The 21627-nt window shown below is 42.1% G+C and overlaps 1 protein-coding gene and 1 long non-coding RNA gene across 4 annotated transcripts in view; one reads left to right on the forward strand and one right to left on the reverse strand.

Moving 5' to 3' along the window:
• tmeff2a (transmembrane protein with EGF-like and two follistatin-like domains 2a) overlaps positions 1–21627 on the reverse strand; it is a 100932-nt gene that overhangs the window by 24995 nt on the left and 54310 nt on the right. The window contains exon 5 of the mRNA XM_077579427.1: positions 674–770. Within this exon, the coding sequence (XP_077435553.1) occupies positions 674–770 (97 nt within the window). The remainder of the gene's footprint in view (positions 1–673; positions 771–21627) is intronic.
• Positions 1–21627, forward strand: part of LOC144060178 (uncharacterized) — a 95485-nt gene that overhangs the window by 12328 nt on the left and 61530 nt on the right. For 2 of the 3 annotated variants that reach the window (XR_013295863.1, XR_013295864.1), the window contains exon 2: positions 9036–9146. This is a non-coding gene — a long non-coding RNA (uncharacterized LOC144060178). Of the gene's footprint in view, positions 1–8486; positions 8611–9035; positions 9147–21627 lie in introns of all 3 variants that reach the window. The other variant, XR_013295865.1, reaches the window with a different exon arrangement.

The following is a 21627-nucleotide window of genomic DNA, read 5'->3' on the forward strand; positions in this document are numbered from 1 at the left end:
TGGCATTTTTGCATCTTTCTTATGGTTGAGTCATGAACGCTGACCTTAGCTGAGGTCAGCATTGCCTGTGGTTCTTTCAACGTGATTCTGGGTTCTTTTGTGACCTCCTGGATGAGTCGTCCGTGCGCTCTTAAAGTGCTTTCGATTCACCGGTGTTCTACAGTTTTGTCCTGCGGAAAATGGCTCTGACCGTGATTTGCTGGACCTTGGAAATGGCTTTGTGACCTTTTAAAAAATAAATAAAATATTTGTACTATACTACACTATATTTCTTGAATTTCCTTGGATGGTGGCCTGATGGATTACTTTTTGAGATCTTGTTGCCTGCTTTCCCGTCTTCTGACTTTGAGCTCAGCATGTCAAAACGGTGGTAAGTAATCACCGTTAACTCAAGATTTTAACAATGGGGACAATCACTTTTTTACCACCCCATCATTTTGTATTTCCTTGGGTTGTCTTTGTCAGCTATCAAAATTGTTTTGCTAATGTGAAACATGTAAGTGTGAATCAGGAAGGAGGCAAATATTTGTTTCACGTCACTGTGCCTTCATTCTGTGAGCTGCCGATATTATTGCAACTATAAAGTGGAGCCATTTGCTGTCACAGAGGCTAAAAACGGTGTTAACGATAATTACAGTATCAATTCATTTCATCTCTTTGCAAGGCAACTTACCAAACGTCCTCTGCGTCCACGTCACACTCTGCCCCAAACTGGCAAATGTCACAGGTGGATGTTTCCTTCTGACCCGCTTCCGCTGAACCCTCTCCTCCTGAAAACAAGAAATGTCAAGAAAACTCAATCTCCCTTGCAGAAACGTTCATATAGTGGTCTTTTTTTTTTTTTAACAATGGTAGCTGTGCTTATCAGACAAAAGAGAAATGGTTATGATAGCAGAAGTGAAAACGGAACGTATCACCATCATCACTTAAGGTGAAGCTTAGCTAGATGTTGTATTCTTTTATTTGAAGTTTTACAAACAAGAAGTGGTCCATTTGGTGCGACGCAGCCATTTTGGTTGAATTCTAGGGTTTGCCCAAATCAGCCCCAGATTGAAGCAGATTCCTAAATGGTTGGGCATCACTAAATAGCAAAGCTTTTTGGGAAAATATATTTTGCAAAACCTAACAAATAAAATATCGGGCAGCCTCCTGGAATGCAAATGTTTGCCTTAAAGGGTCCGTTGTACATTGGTCAAAGTCTATTCCTACCCAAAACAAGAGTCACAACACCAAATAAGTACGGCCTTTGAAAAGTAGCCCGACGGCTCTAGTCAGCCTATAAGGGGTACTTGAGCACTGCTAGCCGCTATAGCTGGAGCTGCCGCTAAATGCTAGCAGCAGGTGCCATGAAATACAATGTCATCATAATTAACTCTTTGACTGCCAAAAACGTTAAATAACGTTTAGTAAAATTCTATGGAGGAGTGCCAAAGACGTTAAAAGACGTTTGCTTCAAAACAGAGGTGAAACTAACCATTTTCTATTGTTGATTACTGAAAAACGGAATAAGGTAGAAACAAACATTTTTTTCTGATGAAAGATGAGAGTCCAATCTTTCATTTGGTAGTATGTGTGTTTCCATAGTCCAAACACATAATTTTCTATGGACCTTGAAATATCAGTCAAAATGCTTAAAATCGGCTGGCACCCACGGCATCCCTTTTCTGAAAACGTCTGGCAGTCAAAGAGTTAAGTCTCTTTTAGCGCTCTTAATTAGCAATTGAACGAGGTTTCAGGACGACAGCGTGTTGTTGATGGTAGCAACACTTTGTGACGGTATATAAACAAAAATAAAAAAATATCTTTGCTCGATGACTCTTTGCATCATTTGCACAACGATCATTGGGCACTACTACAGCACTAATGGAACCCTTACAATCTGTACTTATGTGTCGGTACCTTACGTACGTACCTATGTTGCTTGCTACCACGAGTGTGGCTCACACGCCGGAGACAAATTCTTTGTGTGTTTTTTGGTACTTACAGGCCAATACAGCTGATTCCGATTCTGAAACGCTTCCTGGTCAAATGCAATGCACCAAATCTCTAGGCGCGTCATGAACCTGAATATCAGTACTAGACAGCGGGAACATGTTTGTTCTCACACTCCCCATCAAAGATAGGGTAGGTTTACATACAAAAAGATATCTCCTTCATCCGTTCTCTCCGAGCCCGTTTGGCACTCCCCTCCCCTTGCCCGACGCTCATCTATCACTCTCTAAATCCCGCTGATCTTTTTGGACTGCCTCTTTTATTCCATCCTGCTGATTTTCTCACAGTGTGGTTACTGGCGTCAGGCTTACACTGGCTTAGGGACTCTGCCAGTGCATATGAGGATTCGCAAGTGGCTGAGGAGGGGGGGGGGGGGGGGGGGCGACGGGGGGTCTAGCTGAAAGAAAAGGCAATTTGGATGATCTCAAATTGCATTCTCCCAGCGCATACGACTCTTGCCAGTCTCTGCACACCTTCCTTGCGGGCCCACTCCTCCTCAGACGCGTTCTATTTTTAAACTCACAGGGGGGGGACTACAGAAAAGACGGTGAAGGGGCGGAACTTGGCATCATTTTCTCGTGTCGTGTATTTAATCTCCCTGACACGCGGACGCCCACGTCGCCGTCGTGGTGCATTCCTCCCTCGTCTCGCCTCTTTCATTTTCCCCTTTTGAAACTTGTGTTATTTCTTGTGATCCCTTGTGACACGCACGGGATGAAGGAGAAAGAACTCTTGGTGGGAGTGGTGTGTGTGTGTGTGTGTGTGTGTGTGTGTGTGTGTGTGCGACCTGATTTTCCACCATCGGATTAATTTGGCTTTGACTTGGAATTCAAAAGGTCAAAGTAAATTTTTCATTCATTTCACTTTTTGTTTGGCAGTGGCACGGTGGTTGAGTGGTTAGTGTCAATGCTTCACAGTCGAGGCTCTGTGTTCAAATCTTGGCTTGGGCCTGTTTGAGTGTAGGCACGCATAATTAGATGATTTGAGTTAGTCCGTTATATTGCTGTAACCTCTATCTTGCTTGGCTTTCCTTATCTATGGCACACTTAATAGTTGAATCCAGGTAAGACCGTCGAGTCCCACACTGTCACATGAGCACGGCTGAGATTGGAGATCCTTTCGGAACGAGCAACCATTTTGAATAGATTGCACCAAGGTAGAAAAAAAGCTCCATAGCCATGTACTCTTGTCTATTTGGCATCCATTAAATAGTTCAACTTAAACAGATCTCTGTTAGTTCTTGTTAGTAAAGCGGGCATTCAAGAAAACTGGACAGGACCGGCAAAAGTTCCCCAAGAACTTTCAGGCCCTCCTGAGAACTTTCTGGCTATTGTCAGGAACTGAAGCACCCAGCGCATTCCTATACGCAGATCCAGAGCGCCCCATACATGCTCGATGCAAGAACAGCGAAGTTTCAGCTTCTAGGAATTGCATACAGATCATTGTAACATGGGGCCGTGTGTTAAAACGATGATTTGATGGTGGTTCAGGATCTCGTAAAATACTTCCTGCCATCTAGTGCTGTGGTTCTCAACCGCGGTTCTCGAGTACGCCTATCCAGCCTGTTTTCCATGTCTCGCACAGCCAACAGGTTTTTCAAACGATCAGCCTGATAATGATCCTCAGCTGTGTTGGCTGAGGGAGACATGAAATGCAGGCTGGATAGGGGTACTCAAGGGCTGTGGTTGAGAACCAGTGATCTAGTGAACCTGCTTACATAAGATACAACATCAGGTAGGACGTTTGTTTATTATTCACAACCGTTTCCTTGTTCCTCAGTTGGAGTACTTTTTGATTGACTACATTCACATTTCAAATCGTCATGAGTTGGGAGGCGTCTGCTTTGACCTGTATCAGATGATCATCATCTGGACAAGTTCTCCCTTAACACACCTCAAAGAGGATAATCTTATAAAATAATCTTATAAAACAGTTTGGCGTTTGGCGTCCTTGGTCAGGAAGGGGTAACAATAGGATAAACACAGCCCGATTATCTTTACGTGTATGAACGTCTGAGGCTAATGGGTGATAGAAACCCGACGTTATCCTTTCCATGCTACCCATAGCAGCACAGCAAACTCATCCTCACTCTCTTCCTTACATCTCCGTACTACCTGAACAATTACCACTGGTGAGACGGTCCAGCATTGTTCCGCACTCCTCAAATCCCCCTTAGTCTCATCCCCCTTGTTCTTACATCTGCTAAATCCCCAGAATCAAGAGACACGCTGGATAATGACCGACATGATTAGCCCTGATAGTGCTCTCACAATAACATTCACACACACGAGCGCGACATCATGTCGTATTGATCCGTGCCTGCACCTGCCCCACCTCCATCTCGTTCACGTCGCTTCGTTTTCTTTTAAAAACAACACGTAAAAAAAAAAAAAGACAAAAACAAAAACTTAAGTTGTGATCAAGTTGCTTGAGAAGACAGAAAATGAGATTAGGGTGACATGACATGAGATTAGAGGAGATGAGGTGGATAAACATTCAAAGGACAGATGAGCAGAAAATGGTAATCAGACACAGAGGTGGCGAGGAGGAAACCTGTGGTGCTTAAAGAGCGTCTAATCCCCTGACTGCCGTTCGGGCTTTGGTCATGCTGCGAGTATCAAGCGTGCATGAAAAGACACTCAGTGTTGGAACATTCGAGGCGTAATGCCGTCACCTCTGGGCTTTGTTTGACTTGCACGAGGGGTTTTGCGTAACCTTGGGAAAACCTACAACATGACACAAGTGGCCAAAGCAAGCAAATGACCAACACGGATTAGACAAATACTATCTTGATGCTAGACTAAATCCAGATCCATCCATCCATTTTCTTGACCGCTTTTCCTCACAAGGGTCGCGGGGGTGCTGGAGCCTATCCCAGCTGGCTTCGGGCAGTAGGCAGGGTACACCCTGAACTGGTTGCCAGCCAATCACAGGGCACACAGAGACAAACAACCATACTCACAATCACACCTATGGACAATTTGGAGTGTTCGATTAACCTGCCATGCATGCCTTTGGAATGTGGGAGGAAACCGGAGTACCCGGTGAAAACCCACGCAAGCACGGGGAGAACATGCAAACTCCACCCAGGAAGGCCGAAGCCCGGACTCGATCTCATGTCCTGAGCACTGGGAGGCGGACGTGCTAACCAGTCAGCCACCGTGCTGCCCTAAATCCAGATACAATTCCTAAAAGAGGTTTGGAAAGAAATTTCATGTGGCTTTTACAAATATTATTTTCTGTCGATCTCGATGCATACAGTTCAAAAAGTTCTTCGTGCTTCCGATTGCCATGCGCCCAAGCCTTTTTCGATTTTATTTTACATTGCATGGTTCAAGTGAGACGATTTGCTCTTAACTCGTTGAGTTCCAAAAGTTGTCAGCCATGTTAGAGCATTTTGCCTCATCTTTCAAGACCCACAGAATATTGTGTTCATTTCTTTTACATGGCCTCCCTCATTCACTCCATCTTTCTCATGATCACAACACACACTTTCTTCTACCTACCACCATGCATGCTCAGCTTGTGCCACACTTCCATATTCTGCTCGAGTGTGCAGTGCTTTGATCCAACGTGTTGTCATTTCTCTCCCTCATAATCAATGTGACGAGCACATATTCGCTGCCTAATCTTCACCTTCTACTCAAAGCTGAACTGATCACAAATCCAAGGTGATGCATCACCGCCATGTATAGGCATCCGTCAGCCATGACCGTAATTTCACAGGCAAACTGAGAGAGACCCTTCTCCGCACCTCCCCATTGAAAAACATCCCTGACGTGAATATTTGTCCATGTCTGTAAATGGCTAGATTCCACTTGACAAATCTAAACATCCAGGGTAGTCAATAAGTTCAATTGAGTGGATATGTTTCGTGACGGCATGAATGAACTGCATTGAATCAGATATCTTCAGATCAGAATGAGCCCAGAGTGATCCAAATGTTGATCAAATCTGTGAAGGCACAGATCGGATATCCGTGTCTGCTCAAACAACACAGATAAACACTCAAATGTAAACTACAGCAAAAGCATACACTGCACACAACACCGCAGTCCAAGTGCCAATTTACAATGAAACACAACACATTTGGAAGAAGCATGCGAATAATAACATTCACATTCTGTGCATTTTTCTTTTCTGTTTACGCTGCCATTATCTGAATTACTTCAATCAACCAAAATCCAGTCCAACAAATATGATAGTCGCTGGAAAAAAAGTGGACAATTTTATGCATCACAAACTCTTGTGTGTGACCTCGCAAATGCGCTTCTGCATGAATGGCCTTAAAATCCCGCACCCTCACTCATTGCATGCCTCAGCAGAAGACACTGTCTGGACCATTGTGCTCATTCAAATTCACGTCATTCGTTAGAGTGAAATTTTCGACAGGAACCATAAAAGCAAGCCTAAACATAGGCCAAAGAACTGGAGCACTACGGAACAGGCCTTATACAAATGATGAATGAAGGCTCAAACAGCTCTGGGAAACACACACAAAAAAAAAAAAAACATTACTGCGACCTTGGTTGGGAACTCACTGGGGAGAACCACCGTGAGGAGAGGGATGAGTGATGAATCGCGTACGATAGCTGTGTGGGGTCTCGGAGACGCTGGCAACAGAAGGCCACGTTCACGCTACACTCATGGAGATAAGTGGCAAAAGTAAAAGATAATCTACGTACAGTAAATCTGGCTGTGCCACTCAGAACATGCGTTCACACTGCGTTTGCAGCTTTCCCCAAATTATGGTCATTAACACAATAATGACAATTGCTGAGGACGCAAAGCGGCATGGACAGCTTGGGCGGTAAACTTCAAACGTGCAACTCGGCTGACAAACCGTCCCCAACCTGGCAAATTACCGTCTCAACGACAATCTCCTGCCGGATGGGCCCACTGGCGGAAAAGCTGGGAAAAAGCCAGCTTCGACAGCTTGTGGGGAAAAAAGCTGTTAACAGGGATGTGATTTTTCCGCTAATTCGCGGAATTCCGCTTTTTTTATCTCCCCCCCCAAAAAAAAAATTCGATTTTTTTTTTTATTTATTATTATTTTTTTTTTGTAGTTCATTGTGTATGCACATGACTCCGACAGATAACATCTTCTGCTATAACAAAGACATTTGTGGTATGCTCTAATATGAGTTACTTTTCATTTGGTCATGATACAATTATTTGTTCATGAAATTTGAACTCTTCAACGTTATTTATGTATTAACTTAGTAATCACATTAGTTAGATATGATGATATTCTCAGTGATAGTTTTTAAAAGCAAAGGCAGTCCAATGTTTTTGAATGTGACTGATTTTGAGTTGACTAAAACTGCCATTTTATATGGGATAGTTCAATATACATTGAAAATTTATGCTGTTGTTTTGTCTATTTCTTTGTCATGTGAGTGCATTGAAAGTACTTAAAAACATGGAAAACCCATGAGCTCCGGGGGGCTCTGCCCCCCTTGTCCCCCCACCCTGGACCTAGCTGGGTGCCAGCGGCCCCCAGACCCCCGGCTAAATTTTCAGATAATTTCACTTTGGTCAAATCACATCCCTGTGTTAACCGTACATGGCATACTATCTACCAGGCTAGCTTTGAAAGTTGCTACTGTTTTCACACTGAATACATGACATCACACTCCCAGTAAATTGTGAGCAACTAATTAGGTTCTTTGTATATGCCAGTGTGGGATCGTTGACATTTACTTTATAATATAAAAAATGGATGACGAGTAGTTAAAAAAACATTAGAGAGTTGGGATAGTTTCCACAAAGCGAATTTGTGAATAGCAAAGTGTGACTAAGCAACGATTCTATCTGTATTTTCAAATTGGTATTTTTTCATGTTCTCAAGTATCATGTGGCCATTTTTCCAATGTTCTCACAAAGAACATTGACTTGCACTGTCATTTGCGAGAGTCTGCTTGGTAAAAGTTTGATTCATGAAGACTTTATTTATTCTTGAATTGCGTTTTTTGCATTGTAGCCGTTCAACCGGAAGCCGCGTGAAAACCTCCTTAACAATGAACGTCCCTCAGAACCACGCACAAACCACTGAGGTGAACTTGTGTCTATAAGGCAGCTAGGATAAACGTTACCCGGGGATGTTATCTTCCCGTAAAGTGACACGCGATCTGCGAAAGATGATCTGGGAAGAAAAACACGAGCCCACGGGCTGATAATGGCCTCGCTTGACGATGCCGAATCAATGGCCAAAGTTGCATTCCATTTGCATCATACCGCCGCCCCCCCATACGCCAAACTCGGCCGGGCTCCATTCAAAGAAGAGCGCGCTGACAATTAAACAATGCTGCCCATCAATCAAAGTGACACGATCAACAGGTCAGTGCCCCCAAGCGGCGGATCCCACAGGGCAAGAGAACACAACACAACTGAAGGGGGGGGGAATCTATAATATATATCAATATTGAAAAAGATGACAGATGAGACTGCTGCGAGAGACCAGGATTCAATTTCTATTCTTTTTGTTCCTGCAGGAGACCATATCACTGCTCACAAAGTCATTTGTCAGCCGCCGGGCTAAATGAGGAGAAGGCGGCCTCGTCCAAAAAGTGAGCCAAGGGCAGTTGTTCCAGTGACGCAAATGGCAAAATGAATTAGGTACTAAAGAATAACGACTGACATAAATAATGATATCATCGGGACTTGGTGTGTGCTGGATATAAAAATAAATAACTTTTTTTTTTTTTTTTTAAATCACCATGCGGACAATTTAGTGCACAGGCCTGACATTGAAACCTAATAAATGAAGCAGCTTTTCAGTGTCAAGAAAAGCTGAAAGTGGAGGTGAAAAGACCTCATTTCGGAAGTATTGATAACCAATAGATGAATTTGTTTACAGTGCAGTACAGGGAGTCCTCAAGTTGCGGCGGCGGAGATACGTTCCTTCGCTGGCAATGTAACCCGAATTTCGACTTAAGTCGGATTTCACCGTATTTACATCAAAATACTTTGTATAGTCATTTTAAAAAACATATTTGCGCGACCCGGAAAAGCCGTAACCAATATTTTGTGTTTCCGCACAGACATTCATGCAAGCTGACGGACGGCGGAGCGGAGCCAATTCAAACGTAAACATGGAAATGTGACGCGCCTGATGGCGAGCCGACCTGCTCGATGGACGTCCGTTGCTAAAGGTAACAACACAACTATAAATAATGTCTTTCAAATGTCGTGATTACTGTCGGAAATCAACGAAAAAAGGATATGAGGCATGGGCGCCGTAAAGTCAAAACGACGTAGCTCGAGGACTTCCTGTATATGAATACGGAAAACTATAATAGCAAGCATACCGTATTTCCTCCTTCTGTGATAGTCCTTGGCATTATTTCCGAATATGCGAATGAGGATCATGTCTATGTTTACATGCAGTCAATATTCGGGTTAAGGTCAAAATTCCCTTTCATGAAACATTCGGGATAACATGGCCCAACGGACAGATTTACTCCCGTATACATATCCTGATTTATTTTCGCATTTATTTTCTATGGTCAATAAAACACATTATATTCATGATGTCACTCGCCACACAAAAAATGAGTGAGTTTCCTTCTTGCTCCAAACGTGTGCTGCTGTGCTGCATCGCCATGTTTCGCCTCTGCTTGTGTATTTCCAGTGGGTCGCGTGCCAAATGCACACTTATGAAGACGCATTTATGGCATTTTTTTTGACAGAAAATAATGTGAAAATGCCGCCGGTAAATCAATGTATTCAAGTTAGCCTCGCTGAGCCAGTGGCAACGTTAAGATGGCTGCCAGGCATACAAGTACTTCCTGTATTGTCGACCAAGATTCCTTTTGTGGAGCATTCACAGAACACAAACCAACGTTCTCCTCAATGGAGACAGCTCCATATGCGTTTATGTGACCCAAGTATTCAGGTTGAAAAAGGGATGAACCAGGGGCCTTATTCGGGTTCTTAAAAATCCAAACCAGAGCATATTCGTATTTTTGCATGTGTTTATATGGCCTTTGAAACCCGATATGACGAGGTTTACCTTCACAGATATCATGAAGCCTTCTGCACGAGCAGATGTCCAAACAGTAAATCGAGGACCCACCGTACAAGTTTGCTTGCGACTTTGGGCTAGCTCCATCATGGTGGCGCCAGGCTGAGTCACTCACATGATTTGTTTGGCACCGTTTTTTTCTTTTAATGCCGGATGCCCTTCTTGACACAGCCAATCCATTTTTTTTTTTTTATATCTAAGCTTGGGATTGCCTTCAGCGGCTGGGTGTTGGCCCCTGTACAAGTTTAGTAAAATAACAAACAGTTTAAAAAGTCCCTTGCTTTTGAAAATGTGGCCACTTCATCTTTGAGTTGTCAGCCATTGATCCAGATGAGCAAAATATGACACATCAATTATCTGTGATTGTGATTATTCAGATTGTGGTAATACAGTCAGCAATACAGTCACTTGAATCCTCAGTTGGCTTCGCATCGTACCCACAACCATGTAAACGATGTGATAATGATGATCCACAATGATCCAAAGTCTCTCGGCAAATCCTACCATAGTTTGGGCCCAGCCGCTGCCAGGTTAAGAGAAACATGATAGTGAGCGAGGAGCTGCTAACCAGCCTGTGTACGGGGTCTTCAAGCCCGGGTCAAACCCTTGCTGAATGGATTAAAAGGAAGGAATTATGGCTTTAAAAACCTTTTTCCCAGCTTTGCGAGGATTAGTCTCTGCATTATGTTTCTCTTTTCGCCTGAATGGCTCGGCGGCTGCCCTTCAATTCAGGCACGTATCTACAGTCAGCCAGAGTGCCGGGAAAGGCGAGCATGTTGCGTTGAAGAAAAAAGAAGAAAACTTTCATGACTACACCTTCAAAGTGAGAGCGAGTAATGGCAGTTTTTGAGAACTTGGTAATGACCCTGTGGCTGAGTTATTTATTGGTTTTAAGCCATGTCGTACTTTTTGTGTATTTACATGAATCCGAAAAATGACTAGTCAGTCATTAGACAGGCATTACAGACAAAGAGTGGAAAAAGATGGGTTAGTTTTGTATTTCCTATCTTCCGTCAGTGCATTTGAAATTCAATTCATTTTCCCTGTGAGCTGGCACTCGCTAGTCTTGGTCGATTTCCTGAGAAATCTCCATCCCAATCAATGCCGAGCATATGCTGAAATGTGCACAGGGTAACAAACATTCTCCGTTCTATATTTATCTATCTTGTACACCTTTGACTGGGTACCTTGGAAGCAATGTCGAACATATCTTAAGCCTTGGCTTTACAAAACTAATGTGCACATCTCAAAGGTATGGAGCTAAATCTAGTGATGATTAAACAAGAACACATCATTTAGTGTTAACCAATTCAACCCAAATCACTTCCGGCCCAAAGTCGTTTCTCCAGATGCATTCTTGTCCATTCTTTTGTCCTTGTGACCTCGTGAAACATCATAGTTGCGGCCCAAGTCCTGTTCCAATTGAAAGTATATATAAAGCAAACGTGTGAAGTACCCGGATGGTGCTAGCTTAAACCAAGAATGCATCGGTAGGATACTTGTCAATGCTCGGCTACGAAAATACCCCAAGATGTATTTGGTGTTGCTATCGCGGAAATACATCAGTCGGGCTGGGATGTTAACAACGACGCAGCAATTTACAAAGAGACTCGGAAGAATGTTCTCGATTATGATATTAGGAAGACCGTACTTGGCTAATTCACAAGATCGTACTCAAGATCATGCGTTCTGCCAGCTGTGTTCTAGCAAAGTATATTGTCAGGACACTGGGTACAAGTGTACAATAGAACAGGGAGAGCAATATAACCGATTACGGTGAGGAATTTAACTCTCTGGCAAAATGACAGAAATATACACTGCAACAAACCATCCATGACGCTAACTGCTACATAGCTTCTGCGCATGCGCGAGAAGCAATATTCATCCATACCATCGGTAGAAATCGTCAGAATTCCTCGATGTTAGAAAAAGGCAACCGGAAAGCTCTTTACGGGGATGAAATATAAAAACTTCCCAGCACTTAATCGTTTATCCACATTTTTGACTTCCTTCACTCTAAAAACAGTTGGATCAAAAGTAATCCAATTATGAAAAAAAACAAAAAAAACAAAAAAACCCTGATTCATGATCAGGATCGTTATCAGGCTTCTGCAAAGCTTGCTGATGAGCTGATCATTAGATTCAGCTGTGCTGCAGGAGGGAAACAAGGCAAACAGGCTGGATAGGGGCTCTCGGGGACCCAACTTGAGCGCCGCTGGTTTACAGAATATCTCATTGTTAACGCTATTATTAACTATGTCAATTAATCGTGAGTGCAATACATCTCATCGATGACGGTTCAATAAAGCCCCTTTTCCATGACCACATACCCTGTTGAGTGTGTCACGAGCACAATGAATACATATTTAAATCCACTGTGTGACGTTTCGAGTCGTTATGATAATGTTGCAGGTGATTTACGCCGCACAATGAGGTCACCAATTATTGTCGACACAATTCGTATACAATGCTGTGGTTTGTGCTAGCTGAATACGTAGCGCAGGGCATTTTCACAGGAAGTTGTGACTAGGTCACCTTTTTGCAGCTGGTTGAAGGGTGTGGAATAATGACAAAATGAATAAGTAATCGCCTGGTGAAGGATATCAATTGGAAAGAGCTAAATGGCAAGTATGGCTGCGAGCCACTTGACTGTCCTCGGTACATACCTCAAGTTGACAGCCGTGGCCTGCGCTGCGCCGCAAATAAAAAAAAAAGATCACATTCTAGTGTTTCTTATTGCTGCATTAAAGTAGCATCGGATTCATGGCAACAATAAAAAAGAGAGAAAAAAAGGGTCTGAAATGACTTTTTAAATGTCTTGTGCAAATGCGCAAGAGCTGATTAAGATTTGTGTCCTCGTGATGGAATGGATCTTTCCGATAATAACGACAACCACAGACTTGCCAGCACAGCCTTTTTCACAATATTAGGGATTATCTTTCGGTCCTATAAATGTAATGAACGTCGGAGTCTATCACGCACGAGAACGGGCAGGTCTGCATTTGAGCCGATGGCAAATGACATGAAGACAAACTCAACGAGGTTACATGAATTTGTGGTGGCGAAACCGTCTCACACAAAACAGAATGACGCTACGCAAATCCTCCAGCAGGAAATTACATGCTAGCACCAATAGAAAGCCTCAAGTCAGATGAAAAACCATTTTTACAGTCACAGTGATGTCATATTACAAAAACGAAAGATGAACTGAATCTTGAAGGACATTTTGACAAAGAAAGTGATTTGAATTGATTTTTCGTTTCAGAGTTTTTTCCACTTTACCCATTTATTTATTTTTTTAATATATGCTTTTACACTCGATTATTGAGCAAGCAGACGGTTTGAATAGCCATTCACTAGCAATGGAGAAAATGTTGCTTTATTTTTACAGCAGCTAGCACTGAATTCTAACTACCCGAAGCAATCATGTGGCCAGTAGACGACAGTATGTTTGGCAATATTAGAAAACATGGGTGCTACTTTTTATATTCAACATATTCAGAAAATCCCTAAAATCTCACCGTAAACAAAGCTGGTACACACACAACAACTTCTAACATCTTAACCCATTTTCAAAGTGTAAGCTACGATGGCGTATTAGGGCCACGTATAAATATATATATATATATATATTTAGAGGGCGGGAGCAATATTCTAGAAAGAAACTTGCAAATCTGCCACTTTATAAAGAAAAAAAAACTTGTAGCGTACCACTCGGATGTTTGTTGCAATACTTTTTGTTCGGGTTTTCAAATAAAGAGATAGTAATGGCTTTAACTTTATCATGTTAAGCATTCACACTTTGAAGTGTTGCGTGCTGCCAGTAACAAAGACAAAGCTTTGCAAAGGTCCACACCCTGAGGATCAAGCATTTAAGTTAACTTTTTTTTTTTTTTTTGTACAAGTAGCTAAGTTGATGTGTCGAATCTGCTGCTCTCCGTCATTCACTTGCATTTACCTAAAGTATGCTAGCTTCTGATTGGTTAGTGTTTCGTCAGCTCATAGGGGATCAGGAAGTGTTGTTGCTTAACTCTTTGACTGCCAGACGTTTTCAGAAAAGGGATGCCGTGGGTGCCAGCCGATTTAAGCATTTTTGACTGATCTTTCAAGGTCCACAGAAAATTATGTGTTTGGACTATGGAAACACACATACTACCAAATGAAAGATTGGACTCTCATCTTTCATCAAAAAAAAAAAGTTTGTTTCTACCTTATTCCGTTTTTCAGTAATCAACAATAGAAAATGGTTAGTTTCACCTCTGTTTTGAAAAAAAAAAAAAACGTCTTTTAACGTCTTTGGCACTCATCCATAGGGTTTTACTAAACGTTATTTAGCGGTTTTGGCAGTCAAAGAGTTAAGCTGCTGTGTATGACGAGTAAAGTTTAAATTAAGAATGAATCTCAATCCTGCCTTTTCATTTTATAAACAGTGTTCCACTAACCACCGACGAATCCTCACATTAGACGATAGCTACGCTGCATGTATTTCTCGTAAGTTTCTGAATTTTTTTCTTCTCAAAATATGAACCCGTCCTCTAAAAAAATATATATAGATTTATACGGGGCCTAATACGCCGTCATGGTAAGCAACCCCACACACGACCTGGGAAAATATTTCCATGTGCATCCTTATGGCGCTTACACATGTAACAAAACGAGTGGCAACCATCATTTTCATCACCCAAAACAAAAGTCAGTCGAATCTGTGGTTCTTGCCAAAATTAATATAGCCCATTACGAAAAAGAATTGCGGTTAGTTCGTCACTCTCGTTTTTCATAATTCACGACAGGGCTCAATTCCTTCCCACTCGCAATAGAGGTGCATTATAATTGGGGGGGAAAGAAAAGGAATTTCACCGGAGTTAAAAAGTCTTTGAACAGATTCTCCTTAACGCCCTCCAAGACGTGCTCACTCTCCGTCAACAAACACACAATTTGGCAAGCCCTCGCACCTTCTGTCCCCGTCACCTGCTTGCTCCACTACGCATGCATTCTACGAAAATGTCCACCTGTGAGCCACAGCCATGCGCTCCCAACTTGACTGCCGTCAGCCGGTTGCTGGCTTAAGCCTCTCCATGCCACACTTTATCTCGCCGCCAGCCCGAGGGGGCCAATCTCACGCCACTGAGTGCTGGAGAGGCGCCTCGGACCACCCCACGCTGGATGAATGGCGGCGGGATTTCAGCTCAAAGCAAGGAGGAGGACGCGAGCAGGGGAGCTGCTGGCAAATCCTGTGCACACAAACGGCGGGCAGGGTGCAAGGACGGAAAGCTGGAGGGCGCAAGATAAACATGTTGTTTTTTTGGGTAACTTTTACTCCATGCATTTCGTACGCGCCAAAGGATTCCCTACTTATTTGTTGTGATCCGGAGTCACATTCGGATTCGCCACATTTTGCTTCCTTAACAGCATTAAAACTCCCCATTGACTTGACTTGACAGCAAAGTGCATTTGTCACAAATGGTGCCTTGAGATACGTTGAATTCAATTCATTCTGTGGTCATCTTTCCCCATCAAAATGAATCATTAATCCCTCACAGCCTCCCCCCAAGACCCCCAAAACAATGTTTGCAATGTGATTAAAAATATATAAGAATAGCACTACTCTTTAATATTGTGCATAATGTTGCATCCCATTGCGAAAGGAAAAATCGGATGTTTGCTGTGTATAGTGGTTGCATTAAGCATTTCCCGTTTAGCGTCTTGACTCTTGAAAGGAAACAACAGACGATTGACTGCAGCTCCTTGTCCTAACATTATCTGAGGGTGGTTATACTTTTTACTCCTTATTGCTGCTAAACAAACAAAAAATCCTCCCTAAGACTTTTAAGTTTTACTCATGAAAAAGTTTGTTAAAATTTGAGATTTTGTGTTGCGTCGTAACGATCAAGAAGTCTACCGAGTTTCATTTAAATCGAAATCTGCTTTTCAAACCCACTGGCTGATACGGCACGGAATAACCCAAGAACCATCAACAGGCGTTATGCGATCGAAGAGGTTATCCAGCCGTCAAGCTACGAGCTTACATCACACGGCGCATCGCAAGTCAAAATGGCGGTCAGCGAATGCGAGCTCTTGAAAAGAATTGGACAAAGGAAGCGTTCACTACACTGTGGTCTTGGTTAGCCTCCATTTTGAACCGCACGGTTCCACTCTTTCACTGCCTTCTCACATTTTCTCCGACATCCAGGGTGCGTGGGAAAAACATGGAACCGCACAACAACTTTTAGGCAGGATTTTCTGAGAGCTTTTGTATGCTAGTCACAGTCAAAAGTGTCACAATACGTCATTTGCTTCTACTGTGTAAGGGCCGTTTAAATATCGCAATTGCGCTCGGCGATCTGTTTGTGACCTGTTGTCCAGATATTTTTTTTGTGATCAAAGAAAGATAATTGTATTCCACATTGTGTTTATTTCTGCGGTTTTATTTTCATATCTTTTTTTTTTTTTTTTGCACAGCAAACCTTCCTGTTTACATTCTTGTAAACCAGAAATGATTTTGTTTGCTGCTGTTTACAATGTTAAAAAAAACAACAACACAAAACATATTGCCATAATACCAATTACTGATCATTTTGATCCCTTTAGTCAATGGTATACCGAACGTATTTCCATCTCAAGCCGGATACCAGCCGTCTTTTGTCTTTTCAGAAGAGCAATCCCGGAGGTCAACATTGTGTCGGGTCGAAGATCAATCTCTTTGCAGATTTGCGTTATGGAAGTGCTGAAGTTCCATATTAGGCCCTGAATAAAAACCTCTGACTGCATTCTGCCACTTCATTAGACAAGACTGCTCTTGGAACAAATCTTTCTGTTCCTCAAGGCTGTGGACGAGAAAAATGAGCAATGGCAATTTTCCAACAGAGAAATGAAGCACGCAGCCAAAATGGAAGGCCAATAATGATTTTCCATTTCCTGCAGCTCTTGTGATAGTTGAAGCAGCTGATGGAGTCTGTTAAGTCAAAAGTAAAACACACTAAACTTGTGCTTTTTAAAGTCCGTGCACAGGAGCAGGAAGGGAAAAATCAAACACAATAAAAAAAAAAACAGTCAGCTGTCCTTGTTTGTTTGTGCTCCCCCCAACCGGCAGAGTAAGCTTTCACTGCAGGAGCATTGCCTCTTCCTTTGCTTGCTTCCTCGACTGTTTTCTTCTCAGTATAAACAAGTTCAACTCCGAGGACATCATATCTATTCACTTGCACAGAAACCACAACAGGGGGAAATGAGGACTGATGTGAACAAGAATTTCCAAAAAGACTGGTCGCTAGTCAAACGCAGGGCGCATATAGAAGAAACATTAGTCGGGTCTCCTTCCAAATGTTTGGAATTTTTAAAGCAAATTTACTGAAATATTGAGAGGGGACTTTGCTGATGTTTTCCATCAAAATTAGCATTAATATTCGCTTCTTTAATTAATTCCAAAAAGATTTCTTGTTGCTAATTTCATCACTGGTCAAGTTCTGTAAAAATGACGTTAAACGCCTTCGCATAAATATTAATCAGGAAAATCCCTGATCCCGCTGGAGGGCATTTAGCTTTTAATAGTTTCATATTCTTTTCTCTTCCATCTCTTGATTGTTGTTGTTGCATTTGTTAGCATGATTTTGAGATGACCTTGGGTTACTTGTTTGTTCGAGTAAACTCACAACCCTCCCATTTCATTCGACTGCCTTTCTACTACAAATCCCATTGAGAAGTGAGAGCTCTACGCTCTCATATTCTAACCACACATATTCTTGTGACATTAAAAATTCAAGCCACTCCGATGAGTATTGAAAGCCGTAAATATACAGCCTTCAGATGTTTGAGCACACATTGAGCGCAACGCTGTTGAACGTCCCTTAAGAGAAACGTCTCCAAAGAGAAAAGCTCATATGCACTTGAAGTAAGAAAAACACGGGCCTGTTTCAAGCTGATTCAGAGCCAGTCGAGAGCATTTAGGTCATAGAAAGAAAACAAAACAAGAACGACTGCCACGTGATTTTGTAGCATTTGAAAAGTGGTTAAATTAAACCTTGTCATGTACGACATTAAAAAAGTTTTCCTTTTTTTTTATATATAAAAGATGTCACCATCACAATATTTACATCTAAGTCCAAGTCTGAGTCGATGCTGAGTTTCGATCCGATACCTTGGCAATGCATTAATTATAAAGACAAAAAGAACACACCCAAATCGTCTTAATTAGCTTAATTAGCAAATTTGAATAAAGGTATAAGGTTGATAACTCTTTATATGGCTGTAAGTCAGCAGTTTGTCAAATAAAGTCAGCAAAATGTTTTATTCTTGACGTAAGAAATTCAGAAAATTCAAAAACTGATACTGATCAGCTGAAAATCACGTGATCGGCCCAGATTTCCGATCACGTGAACGAATTGGGACTACTCTAAATATGATTATTTTGAGAACAAAAGGCGGATATTGTCCTATTTTTCAGAGTATGAAGGCATAGATTCCAGAATAAAAGGATTGGAGCGGTGCGGTCACTTTGTAAAATATAAATAACGGACCTACGTGGGGACTACCAATGCAAAAAAAATCGGAATTTGACCAATTTTGTACCTAGTAGGTTTCCACCTGACACAGACAACATGGTAGGAATGTTAATTAATTTAGCTGCACTGTAAATTCTGACTCAGTTTTACAGTAATATTTACACTTAGAAGAGACAGAGATGTGATTTTTCCGCTAATTCGTGGAATTCCGCTTTTTTTATTTCCCCCCCAAAAAAAAAAATTTTTTTTTTTGTTTTTTTTTGTTGTAGTTCATCGTGTATGCACATGACTCCGACAGATAACATCTTCTGCTATAACAAAGACATTTGTGGTATGCTCTAATATGAGTTATTTTCATTTGGTCATGAAATTTGAACTCTTCAACATTATTTATGTGTTAACTTAGTAATCACATTAGTTAGATATGATGATATTCTCAGTGATAGTTTTTAAAAGCAAAGGCAGTCCAATGTTTTTGAATGTGACTGATTTTGAGTTGACTAAAACTGCCATTTTATATGGGATAGTTCAATATACATTGAAAATTTATGCTGTTGTTTTGTCTATTTCTTTGTCATGTGAGTGCATTGAAAGTACTTAAAAACACGGAAAACCCATGAGCTCCAGGGGGCTTTGCCCCCCGTGTCCCCCCACCAGGGCACTGCCCTGGACCTAGCTGGGTGCCAGCGGCCCCCAGACCCCCGGCTAAATTTTCAGATAATTTCACTTTGGTCAAATCACATCCCTGAAGAGAGTAAAATAAAGAATTGAAAAAAATAAATACAAGTCACTCAAGGGTTGAGGAGTGAACTTACGACCTTCAGCTTGGGAAACTGCTGATCTACTGCCTGAGCCGCACAGGCTCTTGCTGTGTGTTAGTATATCGCTCGTGTCAGCTGGAATCTTCCTGACTTCTAAAAACAATGTCTCTTGGAGATGTGTGGCAGGCTCCCAAGCTAAAGGTTGTGAGTTTGTTTCTCAAGCCTTTTATTTATTTTCAATTCTTTATTTTACTCTCATCCAAGTGTAAATATTTGCCTACTCTAAAACTGAGTCTGTATAGAGTCAAATTTACTCTGCAGCATTTACTGTGTATTTATTTAATATTATGAGGGGCTCCTTTGCAAATTGTCTCCCCTGTAAGTTTTGCGAAGCCCCACATAACAACTGCCCACACACACACACACACACACGTAGCATGTCTAAAAACCTTAAGTGGCCAGGCATTTCCCGCGCTCCCTCTCTAAATCCCAGTCAAATCCTGCCATTACAGCAAAAGGTCATATCCTCCCATCTCTCGCGGCCAATATTCGTCAGCCCCGTCCTTCTTTCTGCGGGGCAAAGCAATCTTTCCCACCTCACCTCTGCCGCATTATTTTCAAGATGACAAAAATATATATCTGACGATAAAATCCCTAATGCCGGTGAGATGGAGGTCTGGCCCAAAGGTGACCCCGCCGTTCTCATCAGGCTCACCGTCCCGCTCTTCATCCAGCTCCACTCATAGCTCTGATGCACTTCGATTCCCTTCTCACGCCGGCTAGTGTCTGCATTCATTTCATTGCGAGGCCCGCTGAGCGCCCGCTCCAACGAGGCGATGGAAATGCTAATAATAATTTCAGAGCGGCATGATTGGATGCGTCCCCGCCGAGAGGGAGCGAGCATGTATAGATGAAGGGATCTTATGATTTCACTCTCAGATCCCAACCCCCTCGGTCCAGATTACAACATTATCCCCGAGCCAAAATAAAGGCTTATCTGCCAAACCTTTCACATGAACGTATGCTCTGTGAGGGGGATCGGCTTTAATGCCTACTCTATAGAATCTATAGGGCTCGCATTAAACCTGATCCATCAGAGGGTGGGCCAACTTCTGTGTTTGAGGGCCACATAACTAAACGATTCCATGACTTTCCAACTATGAAAGGTATTTCCAACCTTTTCATTTAACCTTGCTGACACATTTCCAGGGCTTTCATAGGCACACAAACCATACAGACAAAAATAAAATATACCGGGGGTAGGTGCTGTAATTGCAAGTAAAAGACGGCAACATTTCTCTCGACACAGAGGAGCGAACCCGCATCACCACAACCAATTACTGGGTACATTCCATATAATTCTACATTTTTTACCCCAACGTTCCTCATTCATTTCCAACATTTAGGCCCAATCCCAATACTGCCCCTTCTTACCCATCCTCTTGTCCCTCCCCTTTATAAATGCGCGTTCACGCGGACAACGGAGTTTCCCAATTCTCCGTAAAATGTAGCGGGGGAGGGTTAGAGATGAGGGCTGCAGGTCCCTTTTTACGAAGATAGATCCCGACCTCCTTAGGTTCTCCCTTACTACAGTCACACCCCCTCGGTAACACAGGCAGAAGCAATGGCGACACCAGGAAATAACTAAATGCAAAAAAATAAAAATAAAATAAATAAATAAAAGGAAATAACTAAATGCAAAAAAATAAAAATAAAATAAATAAATAAAAGGAAATAACTAAATGCAAAAAAATAAAAATAAAATAAATAAATAAAAGGAAATAACTAAATGCAGGAGACGCGTAAATGTAAGTGTACTAATATTTATTGAATGTCATTAGTAATGATGGTTTTATCGAATGTTCTATACTTTGGCAGAAATTGGCACAGTTGTGTGTTTTGGTAAACGCTCGCTATTGTCTCGTCCGTTGCGTCACAACCGGCATGCAGCTGCGGCTGCTCGAGGTAAAGACGTAGCGGATTGGATAGCCATAGTACGTTCCCAATTCCTAGAGGGATTTTTTTTATGAAGAGGAAGTCATGGGATTGGGCCTTAAATTCCTGTTTTTCCGAGTTTTCATCTCATTCACTTCAACTTGGGAACAATTTTCAACATGTGGACTTTTTAGTGTAGTGGCAACGCCAGGCGAAACTACTCTGCGTTGATATAACTACCTCAAATCAGCTGTCCTGGAACGGAAAACGCAGAGTTTCCTATCTCAGGGCATGTCAACTAGCTGTTCAGGGTTCAGTCTCGGTGCTTGTTGAACATGCTTTGTGAAATGGACCCCTGATTTTTCAGCCAAAATGCAACGCTATGTAAGAAATGTGTTACTTTTTTTCATTTTACCAT

This window comes from Vanacampus margaritifer, chromosome 11 (genome assembly GCF_051991255.1).
Source record: "Vanacampus margaritifer isolate UIUO_Vmar chromosome 11, RoL_Vmar_1.0, whole genome shotgun sequence".
Lineage (NCBI taxonomy): Eukaryota > Metazoa > Chordata > Actinopteri > Syngnathiformes > Syngnathidae > Vanacampus > Vanacampus margaritifer.